Below are 13,785 nucleotides of genomic sequence, written 5' to 3' on the forward strand. Positions count from 1 at the left end.
GCATTGAGGAGGGCACCTGTTAGGATGAGCACTGGGTGTTGTATGGAAACCAATTTGACAATAAATTATACTTAATAATAATTTAAAGAGTAGGTGTATACTGATACACACAGAAAAGAGAAAAATCAATAATTTTACTGGGAAATTTTAACACTGGTTCTCTAAATAACTGACAGAACAAACAGGCTGAAATTCGGTAAAGATATGGAAGATTTGAAGAACAGGAAAAATAAACTAGCCTAGTGGATACACAGAGCCTTGCACACACCACCTGCAGAATGCATGTTCTTTTCACATATTTCCCAACCTTACATCAGAAATCAGTATCAGAAATACAGCCACAAAATGTCAACATTTTGAAAAGAAGAAACTCATTTACTAAAGTATGAGTCAAGGAAGAAAAATTATGGAAATTAGAAAATTCGAACTGAATGATAGTTGGGCCTTTAGAAGCTTATAGCCTTAGAGCTTACAAGAGAAAAGTCTACATCATGCAGCACAATGTAAAAGCACTAGATGAGATTTAGGTACAAATATGTGAGTAACTTATTAAATGTAATAGGACTAAAGCTTCAGTTAAAAGATAAAGTTGTCAGATTGGTCTCAGCTGATAACATCTGAAACACACATGAGACAAAAAGACATAAAAAGAATTATGTCATACAAATTCTGGCTAAAGTTGGTGGAGGCGCCTGGGTGGCTCAGTCAGTTAAGTATCCGACTTTGGCTCAGGTCATGATCTCTTGGTTTGTGAGTTCGAGCCCCGGGCCGGGCTCTGTGCTGACAGCTCAGAGCCTGGAGCCTGCTTCCATTCTGTGTCTCCCTCTCTCTCTGCCCCTCTCCTGCTCATACTCTGTCTCTCTCTGTCTCAAAAATAAATAAAAAACATTAAAAAAAATTTTTTTAATTAAATAAATAAAGTAAAGCTGGTGGTCTAGGGCACCTGGTGGCTCAGTCGGTTAAGCGTCCGACTTCGGCTCAGGTTATGATCCCACAGTTTGTGAGTTCGAGCCCTGCGTCAGGCTCTGTGCTGACAGCTCAGAGCCTGGAGCCTGCTTCAGATTCCGTGTCTCCTCTCTGCCCCTCTCCAACTTGTGCTCTGTCTCTCTCTATTAAAAATAAATAAATGTGAAAAAAAAATTTTTTTTAAGTAAAGCTGGTGAGGTTACATTAGTCAATGCAGAACAAAATAAACTTTAATTCAAAGGTAATGTCACAGGATTCCATTTACCTTACAATTTAAAAATTGTATGCACCTGAGGTGCCTGGGTGGCTCAGTTGGTTAAGTATCCGACTCTGGATTTCAGCTCAGGTCACGATCTCACGGTTCGGGCGTTCGAGCTCCACATCGGGCTCTGCACTGAGGGTGCAGAGCCTGCTTGGGATTCTCTCTCTCTCTCTCTCTCTCTCTCTCTCTCTCTGCCCCTCTCCTGCTTGCACTTTCTATCTCAAAATAAATAAACTTAAAAATTAAAATTGTTTGCACCTGATATAGGTTCAAATATATATAAAGATTATATGATAATCTCATTAAAAGTAACAGATGTAAAATATACAAAAGGATAACATAGCATGAAAAAGTTGGATTTATCCCAGGAACAGAAGTTGATGTAACATAAGAAAACATGAGATTCATTATATTAATAGCTTAGGTAGAAAAAAAAACTATATAATCATCTCATTAGATATAGTAAATGTATCTGACAAAATTAAACATTCATTTGAGGCTTTTATTTTTTAATTTTCTTTTTAACATTTATTTATTTTTGAGAGAGAGACAGAGCATGAGCAGGGGAGGGGCAGAGAGAGGGAGACACCAAATCCAAAGCAGGCTCTAGGCTCTGAGCTGATAGCTCAGACTCAAAACCACAGAACTATGAGATCATGACCTGAGCCAAAGTGGGATGCTTAACCTACTGAACCACCCATGCACCCCTCATTTGAGACTCTTTAAAAAAAGCCTCCCAAGTAACTAAGAAGGAAACTTTGTTAAGTGATAAAGAATATCTACAATGTGGGCGCCTGAGTGGCTCAGTTGGTTAAGTGTCTGACTTGGTTTCAGCTCAGGTCATGATCTTACAGTTTGTGAGTTCAAGCCCCACATCAGGCTCTGTGCTGATGGTGCAGAGCCTGCTTGGGATTCTCTCTGTCTCTCTCTGACCCTCCCACACTCTCTCTCAAAATAAATAAATGAACTAAAAAAATTAAAAAAAAAAAAATATCTACAATGAACTTGAACCAAACATCATATTGATAAAATCCAAAGCTTTTCTTTTCAGAGTGGGGACATCACAAATTGCCCACTGTAACTACTTTAATTCAATACTATGCAATTATATGCAACTACAATAAAGCAAAAATAAATAAAAAGCATTAGACTGAATAGAAAAAAGGAGTGCTTGGGTGGCTCAGTCGGTTAAGCGTCCGACTTTGGCTCAGGTCATGATCTCATGGTCTGTGGGTTCAAGCCCCGTGCCGGGCTCTGTGCTGACAGCTCAGAGCCTAGAGCCTGCTTTGGATTCTGTGTCTCATTCTCTCTCTGCCCCTCCCCGACTTGTGCTCTGTCTCTCATAAATAAATAAATAAATACATACTCTCATAGATCATGAAACAAAGGTAAGAATAAATATGTAGAAAATCAGCACAAATCAACATATTCTTTTGAAATGTATTTCCTTAGATGAGGTAACCAAATACAAAATTATATTCTTATGTAACAGCAGCAGTTAGAAAATAAAAACACTATTTATGATAGAATTAAGAGAGGACTATGGGGGGGGGGGGGGGCGTGCCCAAAAGAAGCAAAGACCCATAAAGACAATATAAAACTTTATCAAGTCATTAGAGACCTAACTAAATGCAGAAAGCAATCTCACACTCACGGATCCAAAGACTGAATATTATAAAGATGTTGATTCTCCCAAATCAATTTATATATCCAGTGTAACCCAAATGAACATCATGTCAGGGAGTTTTATTTTCTTTTTAACAAACTAAGCTATAAAAGTTGATTGACTTGATAAACTAAATTTAAAAGTTATAGGGAAGGGGCGCCCTGGGTGGCTCAGTCGGTTGAGCATCTGACTTCAGCTCAGGTCATGATCTCATAGTTCATGGGTTCGAGCCCCACTCAGGCTCTGTGCTGACAGCTCAGAGCCTGGAGCCTGCTTTGGATTCTGTGTCTCCCTCTCTCTCTGCCCCTCCCCCATTCACTCTTGGTCTCTCTCTCTGCCTCTCAAAAATAAATAAATTAATTAAAAAAAAAAGTTATATGGAAAAGCAAAGGGCCAAGAACATCCAAGACACTCTTGAAAGGCAAAATAGAAGGACTTTTCCCAGGCAGACATCAAGACAGTGTGGCATTTATGCAGACAGACAAACAAAACAAAAGAACAGAATAGATAAGACAGTGCAATGAAAAATGAGATCCAGAAGCAGACCCATACATACATGACAGAGGTCATAATAAAGAGCAAATAAAGGGAATGCTTAAAAATTTGAAAGGAATATGGCAAATCTGAGGGCAGTGGTCTCAAACACAGTACATGTCCACCCTCAGAGTTTCTGATTTCTACCAAACTCCCAGGCCACATTAATGCTGTTGCTCTAGGGACCACACTTTGAGAACCAGTGGCCTATGGGAAGTACATGAGAAGGGATTACTGTGATTTTTGAAAGCTAAAAAATATTCTGATAGCCACTGGCATTTGAAAACTTGTTGGAAATCTATTTAGATGCCCTATGACACAGGGAAGGGCAGCTACCATTCTTATTTATTTTATAGTTGAAGAAATGGAGGCTTGGAGTGTTCAGATAATCAAAGAATTCATCCAAGCTAATACAGTTCAGACACAGAGATGGGAATGGAAACTGAAGACCCTCAAATTCAACATCTAGTGGATACACTGGGCATTGAACAGGTTTCCAAATTGTTCAAATTTATAATTTTGAATAAGTTAATTGGACAGGCCTCTTCATAATTTTAGTGTATGCATTTAGGAGTGATATCACAGAAAGCAGAAGTCAGCATTTGTACCCCGTCTTTTCCCTTAATACTGTGTAACCTTGGCCGAGAAACTTAACTTTTCTGAACCTGCTTCTACAATAGGTGATAATGCTGATTTAAGGGTTAAAAATAGTAGGTAAGGACTGGGCTCTCCTTCTGCACCAGGCATGAGTGTGTATGCTTAAACAAATTACCTTACCTTAACCTTATAATAGTACTATGAAGTAGGTATTATCACTACTTCAATTTTATAGGTAAAGAAATTGGAAGCACAAAGTGATTTTAAATAAGCTTCCCAAGTCAAGGAGTTCCCTATGGAACAACAGAGACCGAATCGGAGCCAGATGACTGACCTGAATATTTAACTATGTTTTCTCACTGTTAAATGAGATGACCCATATAAGGTTCAGAGCACATTACTGGAATTTAATAAACAAAACTAATTTTATCATTATTGTTATAAATATCTACTACTACCATCTTTTAGTCCCTTAATAGGTAGGCCACTGCTTATTTCCAGGATTCTAATATTCTGGGAAAGATGTCCAACACAGTAAAAATGAGTAAAACAAAATGAGGGTCAAGGGAATGAGGAGTCTGTTGTGAATCTAAGAGTGTATCCTAACAAGGACCAGAGAAAGCATTCTCCAAATATTTAATATTTTATGCTTACAATTATTCTACTCATGCCTGAAGAATGACATTTAATTACATGTCTCTTAACACATATAACTACACATTAATGCCGGTCATAAAAACATGCAGTTAGCATTAAAATGTAACCATTACATTGTACTCAATAACACCTTCTCAGTCATTAAAAGATCTCAGAAATGACTTAGTAAAATAGTAACAGTACCAGATTTTTTATTGCTAATTCTCTTACCTACTGTCCTTGTATTTGCTGTAAATAATTTCTTCATTGACATTATGGAAAATTCCAAATTATCTGAAAAATTGGTCCTTAAGACTTACCTTCAATTTAACTGCCTATTGGGAAAGCTTTAAAGACATTTATGACTTCCTTGAGTAAATATGATAAAGCCTATACTTCCCACAAGCTATTTGAGCAGGAAGAGCTGCCGTGTACTCACAGTGAAGATCTAATAAGTCACCCTCGTTGATTCCCATGTACTTACTTCCACTGCATAGTGGAAAGCTGATGAGCCAGGATGCAATGATAGGTTCTGAAGCGGCTTGATATGTGGTTTATCCCATCCAAACTCTGAGGACCACTCCACGGTCAACATGTGATCCGTGAAAATACTTCCAAAAACCAGAGTCGCTGGGTCTGGTTTCTCCTTTAAAACGGTGGCTGGTGTGATTATTAGATCTTTAGCCTAGGGAAGAAAAATCAGCACCATTAAAGAAAAGTTATTGAACATCCACTGGCATGATGATACAGAAAATCAAAAGTCAAATGAAATTTAAGTCACTGGCCACTAAAAAGTGAAATCATTTGACATTTAAGTGCTGGCAACTAACTCAGAAATTTAACAATACTATGTGAGCCAAATAAATCATGCCTGCATTCAGAATTTGGCTTGTTGTTTGAAATCTCTGCACAATACACTGCCTAATAAGTATCAGAACCAAATTCAATGATATTTAGAAATGAGGACAAAAGAGCAGATGGTGTAAAATGATGGAAAAAGTCAAGAACACGTCCCTTCTTCACTCTCACCATACTGAGCATTCGGGAAAGAGGTAAGGGGTGTCTTCTATGACAAAAACAGCAACACTCATGACAATTTGTTAAACTAAAATTAAAGTCATTAAGAACTGAACCTCTTGGCGATGGTTGTACTCCAACTCCCTCCAAGAATTCTTGGCATAAGCCTTCAAAACCCCCTGGGTGCATTATAGAAGAAATGAGCAGAGGGAAGCAAATGTTTTCCTCTTTGAAAACAGAGATGTAGAGAATGAACACCAAGATATAAATCCTCTATTCTGTGCTGAAACAGTGAACAAAGGACCTCTTATTGAAAGAAGGATAAATTAGGAGTAATAGGTAGGTTCACACAGCAGCATTTTACTAAATCTGCACATAGCCAGCTTGCCCATTACAAATGGCCAAATACATCCGTGCCCGAATCGCAGTCCCATCACTAACTTCTCAAGGGCTGAAGACTGCTGACAAAAATCACAGGGGAAGGAGCTTTTTGACCAATTAAAAGATAATATTAAACGAGGGACAGATTTGACTTCCTAAAGAAGGTCAAACTCGCTTAATACACAAATGTATACACTGCTCCCAAAATCAAGTATAGAACTTCCCTTTAGATCATCAGCTCTTATCCTTATATTTTTTAAATTTTTTTTAAGTTTTAATTTATTTATTCTTTTAAGTAATCTCTACACCCAACATGGGGCTCGAACTCACAACCCCAAGATCAAGAGTCACATGCTCTTCCGACTGAGGCGCCCCTCTTATTCTTATATTTAAAATGATCCAGTTGTGGGGCGCCTGGGTGGCTCAGTCAGTTGGGCGTCCGACTTCGGCTCAGGTCATGATCTCGCATTTCATGAGTTCAAGCCCCGCATCAGGCTCTGTGCTGACAGCTTGGAGCCTGGAGCCTGCTTCGGATTCTGTGTCTCCCCCTCTCTCTGCCCCTCCCCTGACTGTGCTGTCTCTCTGTCTCTCAAAATAATGAATAAATGTTAAAAAAATAAAATAAAATAAAATGATCCAGTTGCTTCTGTTTAATTCACTGTCTTACACATGTCTTAGTCATTTGATAGACTATGAATGATAATCAGTTTTATTTTTAGAATAACATTCAGGCTGAATGTTATTCTAAAATAACCACAAAGCTCACATTACAGTGAAGCCTAAGGCACTAAAGACAACACATTATTGTAATTTTCAGGTTAGTCTTGTGATGAATGCTACTTTGGAAGGTGCCAACAAAATGCCAAATTCGGGGGTGGTGGTGATGGACTTTCTTCTACCACCATTTAATCCAAACAAGTAAATTAATTAAAATCCTTTACTAAGTGCAAAAAAAAAAAAAAAGAAAAGAAAAGAAAAAAAAAAGTATTTAAAGAGATACAATCGAGCTAAATTGTTTGGATCTTTGAATCCCATTTCTCTCCCTTTATCCTCTAGACCAGGTAGAATGTTGGACAAATTTCACCTACAGGCTAAATTCAGCCTTCTGGCCTCTTTGTAAATAAAGTTTTATTGGAACACAATCACACTGTCCTTTTACCTTCAATGATGGCATAGTCCACTAACAGTGACAGACACCTTATGGCCCTCAAACCTAAATATTTATTATCTGACCCATTAAAAAAGTTTGCCAGTGGGGCACCTGGGTGGCTCAGTCAGTTGAGCACCCAACTCTTGATTTGGACTCAGGTTATGATCTCACAGTTCCTGAGACTGAGTCCCTCATTAGGCTCTGTGCTGACAATTCAAAGACTGATTGGGATTCTCTCTCCCTCTCCCTCTCTCTCCCAAAATAAGTAAATAAAACTTTGGGGGGAAAAAAAAGTTTGTCAGTCCCTCTAGACTGTTTAGACAAGAACTCTGAGTAGACATCCCAGTTAAATCTCCAGCCCTAACTCAGTGCTTCACACTCAATACAGTACAAATTTTCTTAAATAAATGAAAATAACATCTAGCTGACTTCAGATGTACTCCCTGATGAATGTCAGACTTATTCACAGAAGATGGTCAGGATTTAAAGTGAGTAAAATTCTCACAAACTTTTCATTACATGAACGGTGTCACAGTGTTCTTGAACAATGAAGCACATATGACTTTGCTTAAGTTAGCTTTTTTTTTTAGTGGCTTTTCTTAGTCCTAGACTAAGAAAAATCTTTAACCATATCAATATAGTAACACAAACAATGCAAATTTTCACCTATTAAAACTACATATAAGGGCGCCTGGGTGGCTCAGTTGGTTAAGCGTTCGACTTTGGCTCAGGTCATGATCTCACAGTTTGTGAGTTCGAGCCCCGTACCGGGCTCTGTGCTGACAGCTCAGAGCCTGGAGCCTGCTTCGGATCTGTGTCTCATTCTCTCTCTGCCCCTCTCCCACTTGTGCTCTGTCTCTGTCTCTCAAAAATAAATAAAAATGTAAAAAAAAAAAAAAAATTTAAACTACATATAAAAATTTCTTAATAACAGGAGAGGGTAGTAAGACCCAAAACAGAAAGAGGAGAATAGGTACAAATGGAGATGGGAGTGTGAGTAGGAGAGAGATTTTCCTACTTGCTAAGTTCAGGGTACATCTTCAACATTGTAAAGACAGCAGACCTTAGCTTCCCCCACCCCAAGTGACAGAACCAGTGTTTTGCATGGTTCTTCAAAAGTAAAATAAAGATCACGTTCCAAGTTATTTCTATCATTAGCTAAACAATTCTAATGAGCTAATCAATAAGATATCAACTACACATGATCCTTACACCTTACATGATTTCTAAGCTCTCCAACAAACAACCCCACCTGCCATGAAATCAATATAAGCAATGGAATATATACTTTATATCAATAATAATCTACATAATATTTAAAAACAAGACTATGGCCTCATATCAAACAACTGTAGGGTTGTTTTTATTTCTCTTTCCCATGGTTCCTCTTTCTTCCTTATATGCTTTATTATTCTTAGTATTTTGCCTTTTTTATTCACTCAGTGAACACTGACTGAATCAGCACAATGGTTCAGGCACTGCACTAAATAAGCACAAGAGAGGGGCACGTGGGTGGCTCGGGTGGTTGAGCAGCCGACTCTGCTCAGGTCATGATCTCACAGCTTGCGAGTTCGAGCCCCATGTCAGGCTCTCTGCTGTCAGCACAGAGCCCGATTCGGATCCTCTGTCCCCCTCACTCTCTGTCTCTCCCAGGCTTGTGTTGCTCTCTCTCGCAAAAATAAATAAATAAGCAAGCACAACACATGCAAAGATGCCTGTGGCCCAGCCCCTCCTTCTCAGGCAAGCTCACAGTCAGCCATGGACAGGCAGTAGCCACTGTGAGCAAGTATTACGCATTCATTCAGCCTAATATCTGTTGAGCTACTGTGTACCTGTATTGCTACAGGCCCAAAGGAATCTCAGGGAATAAAACAAGTAAAATCCTGTTGTCTTAGAGCAGGAAAAACAGTATAAAGAAATAAGTGAAGAGAGGTCAGCAGGTGATTAGTGCTATGAAGAAAATGAAAGCTGCTTAAAAGGACAGAGTGGGGGAAGAAAATGCTTATTTTTGGTAGCAGCGTTGAGAATGACCTTCCTGATGAGGTATCCTTTAAGCAAAGACTTGAATGAAGAAGGAAGTAGGCCATGTAGATATCCAGAGGCAAAATATTTGAGTAAGAGGAAGCAAGGGCCAAGATTCTGTGGTAGGAACCAGACTTGGCATATTCAAGGAACAGGGAAGACTCAGTGCGGCAGGAATTCAGGAAATGTAGGGGAAATGGAGTGGCAGAGGAGTCATGGAGGCACTGTGGCTGCTGGAGTGGGGGAAGGGGTGAGCCGAGAGAACTAGTTACTTCACGGTACACTGACTAACATTCCAATTCTGCATGGGTTCTGGCTCTGTGCAGGTAAGACTGTACACCATCTTCCTTATATCCCCAAGAATCCTCACCATAGAGGCTGCTAGCAATTAAAGTAACCCCAGTTTACCTCTTTATTCTGGGCAATCTGAAGTAGCCATCAGGGATAATACTAGACACATGGCTTCCATGCTTTTATTTCTTGTTCCAAAAGTATGAAGGAGCAAAACAGGAAGGGGGAGAAAGATAGTTTGGCAGTGGTAAAACACAAGAATCCGGGTAACACTGAGTTTTTTCTTTGAGCCTCTACATTTCCTCCTCTGCACCAGGGATCCTCAACCCCGGATACACATTGAATTCAACTATGGAGCTTTTTAAAAACACTAACCCACACTCCATTCCAGAACTGAAACAGAATCTTTGGGATAGAGCAGGGGAAGCGTTCTTTGTTTGAACTTACCCAAGTGATTCTAACTGTGCACTCTGGGCTCAGAACCATACCACACCATCTCCCTTGAAGATTTCAGCAATCTTAGGTTGGCACTTAGGTGGCTCAGTTGGCTGAGCGTCCGACTTTTGATTTCAGCTCAGGTCATGATCTCACGGTTCATGAGTTCTAGCCCCAAGTCAGGCTCTGTGCCAACAGTACAAAGCGTGCTTGGAATTCTCTCTCGCTCTCTTATTCAAAAATAAACATTATACATATATACATATTTATATATATGTATATATATTTATATATATGTATAAATATGTATGTATATATATGTATGCATATATAAGTGTATATATACATGTGTGAACATATGTATGTATATATGTGTGTGAGTGTGTACATATATGTGTGTGTATATGTATACACACACACACACACACACACACACAGAGATTTCAGCAACCTGAAGAGTGAGGGTTCCCAACACTGGCTGCTAAGACTGGAAGGGCTGAGAACCACTTCAGAGATTCAAGTCTCATTTGTGAATTCTTATCAAAATCTGTACATTATTTTGTAATCCCAGGACCTTGGTTATCTCACACTGAACGTATCTAAAATGGAACACCTATTTCCTCCAAAAGTTGGTCCCTATTTCTGATATATTATGTTCTACTTCCTTACTTCTTTTTTTTTTTTTTAATTTTTTTTTCAACGTTTTTTATTTATTTTTGGGACAGAGAGAGACAGAGCACGAACAGGGGAGGGGCAGAGAGAGAGGGAGACACAGAATCGGAAACAGGCTCCAGGCTCCGAGCCATCAGCCCAGAGCCTGACGCAGGGCTCAAACTCACGGACAGTGAGATCGTGACCTGGCTGAAGTCGGACGCTTAACCGACTGCGCCACCCAGGCGCCCCACTACTTCCTTACTTCTTAAGCCTTAATTCACTTAGTAAGAGTAATACGTGTTTACTACGTTAAATTTCTACTGTAAAGGGAAGAAAAATGAAAAGTGTCAAATTCCCAACTAGCACCCTGGCCACCACATTCCCACTTTCCAGACAGGACCTCCATTAACAAATTCATTGTTTATTTTTTCCTGTATTTTCTTTACATCTTCATTCCTTTCGAGGTAATTTATCATTCTCACAACATTCTCCCAACCCTTGGTTCCCCCTATCAGTAATAGAGACACTTGTAATTTCAAGAATCTCTTTAAGAAATCTGATTCCTCAATTTCTACTACCCCCTCAGTAGCAAATATTCTGTATCTCTTCCTTATAATCTCTCTGAACATAATCGCATGCTTGATCATAATTTTCAATGTGCACTGAATACCTAAATGGCTATAGATTTAAGGCCAAATATTTTAGCTGCAAAATTAAGTATCCCAAGTATGGCACTAACTTGTTTTTTCAGTTCTACCTCTCACTAATGTCCTGCATTAACCTTTTACTTATCACTTAGGAATGCATTCAGCTGCAAGTAAGTAAAACACAAACAGGAGTTGGTTTTCTCACGTTAAGTCTGAAAGAGCCAGGTCCGACAGAACCCCATCATCTCAAGGCCCTGTGATTTTCTTAGCCTTCTCCTCAGGGTCAAAGAAGAGCTGCTTATAGCTGTAGCTTCAGCTTTAATGATCTCATCAAGGTCCAAAGATAGGGGAGGAAAAGGATAAGAGGAGACAAGTCTCTTCCTTTTGATCACAAAAGCAACATTTCTCCAGGAATTTCCATATGCCTTACTGGTCAGAAATGTATCACACTGATCTATCAAGTTCCAAGGGAGCCTAGCAGGGCTGGTCGGAGAACTGCAAACACAATCTGTTAACAAGGAACACAGGGGGGCTGTATTTGGGGTCTCCTCAGTGCCTGAAAACTGACCAGCCCTTAAGCATTCTTGTTTATATGCCATAGTTTAACAGGAAGGACTAAAACCTGGCTACAGATGTCTTCCCACCTTTACCTCTTTTTCTTCCCATCATTTCCTCCATCTGTAACACTGGACATGTGGTGCGGCCAGTTTATCCAAACTCTCTTCTCTTTTACTCCAGCAGGAAGTATGGAAACTGTAGCACCCCATCTGGCCCAGCAGTCTGGGGGTATCCTCAGCTTTTCAAACTGCCTAGCAGTTGCTCACACAATCCCTCTACACAGATAGACATCCCAGCTCCCAAAATGTTTGGTTTGGCTCTATAAAATCTTTTAGCCAATTTGAACATTTGGAAAAGGCAGTCATTGCTTTGGATTATGTTCGACTCTCATTTAGCACAGTAACTACTATACACATCAAATATGTACTAATAATTCTGTTGTAAATTTCACTAAATATGGATTGATCTTCATGGTTTAGTATATTTCAACACAACAGACTGCTGTAGATTTTATAAAAATCTTACTAAAAGACCTTTTTTGTTACTACAGATCCTTAAAGAACCAACTTTAAGAATTATCATAACCTAGGGGCTCCTGGGTGGCTCAGTGGTTAAACCTCGGACTTCAGCTCAGGTCACGATCTCACAGTTTGTGAGTTTGAGCCCCGCATCAGGCTCTGTGCTGACAATGTGGAGCCTGGAGCCCACTTCCAGTTTGGTGTCTCCCTCTCTCTGTCCCTCCCCTGCTCATGCTCTATCTCTCTCTTAAAAAAAAAAAAAAAAAAAAAGAATGAGCATGGCATAGTATATAATTTTTACTTTTCTGAACTCTCCTTAAAATATCTCTAGGACCACCCATAGTGATCCACTGGCCCTGTGAGATCAAGCTAGTTAATGGCAAAGATATAGAATAGGTGGTTTTATGCTTGACTTAGTGCTCCTGTAATTATAACTTGATACTACTAATTAAGTTTCTGGAAACTGAATACAAATGATTAAATTATAAGCCTTATTTTCATAGGCCGCTACATCCTTTTATAAGATGTGATTTTTAAAAAATATTTTTGAGAGAGAGAGAGAGAGAGAGAGAAACAGAGTGTGAGTGGAGGAGGTATATAGAGAGAGGGAGACAGAATCTGAAGGGGGCTCCAGGCTCTGAGCTGTCAGCACGGAGCCCGATGCAATGCTCGAACCCATGAACCACGAGATCATGACCTGAGCCGAAGTCGGACACTTAACCGACTGAGCCACCCAGGCGCCCCTATAAGATGTGATTTATTAATGATATGAACAGCAACCCTCTAACTTTCTAATTTGTAAAGGATTGCCCAACATACAGTTTTTCAAAGTAATGCACAACTTAGTGCTTTCAGAATTTCATCAAGAAGTCTATTTTCCTTTCTTTAAAAAATTTTCTGCAATTCTGGAAACTAAAACTAACAGCTTTTAACCTGAGCTCCAAGAGAAATTACCTAAGAATATTAAATATCCTAATTGGACACTGAATGAAATTCTAAAGTAAACAATATTAGCTGAAGTTTGTGACTGGTTTTGAGTAGATATGAAATCAAGTCTAAGGTGGTGAAAAAATTTTTGGCATAAAAGAAATTTTGCAAACAGTTTTTATCAGTGTTCTTTAGAAACTTTCTACATTTACTTTCCAAAGATGGATAAAAAAGAACAATATTTGTTAAGTGATACTCTCTCCTGCATAATTAATCTGTCCCTTTCCAATGCTCCATGTTCTCTGATGACTTCAGGCCATATTATGCCTGAGGAAGAATTTGAAAGGCAAGGCCACAAGGACTGGACTGTGAAATGGCAAATATTGACAAAAACAAAGCGTATTAAAAAAACAATGAGTTCCTAACTCAAAGCCACGCTTGGGTAAGTATTTGCTCTGAAATGGGGAAGCCCATAAGAGGCAAATGCAACCTGGTTGCACCTGAGGGCTGTATTAGCCAGCATT

At 39.2% G+C, this 13,785-nt stretch overlaps 1 protein-coding gene across 3 annotated transcripts in view; it reads right to left on the reverse strand.

The window, feature by feature from the left end:
• BCAT1 (branched chain amino acid transaminase 1) overlaps positions 1-13,785 on the reverse strand; it is a 106,460-nt gene that overhangs the window by 55,125 nt on the left and 37,550 nt on the right. For all 3 annotated transcript variants that reach the window (XM_060658142.3, XM_060658141.3, XM_060658143.3), the window contains exon 3: positions 5,146-5,346. In XM_060658142.3, coding sequence (XP_060514125.1) covers positions 5,146-5,346 — 201 coding nt within the window. The remainder of the gene's footprint in view (positions 1-5,145; positions 5,347-13,785) is intronic.

This window comes from Panthera onca, chromosome B4 (assembly GCF_046562875.1).
Source record: "Panthera onca isolate mPanOnc1 chromosome B4, mPanOnc1 haplotype 2, whole genome shotgun sequence".
Classification (NCBI taxonomy): Eukaryota; Metazoa; Chordata; class Mammalia; order Carnivora; family Felidae; genus Panthera; species Panthera onca.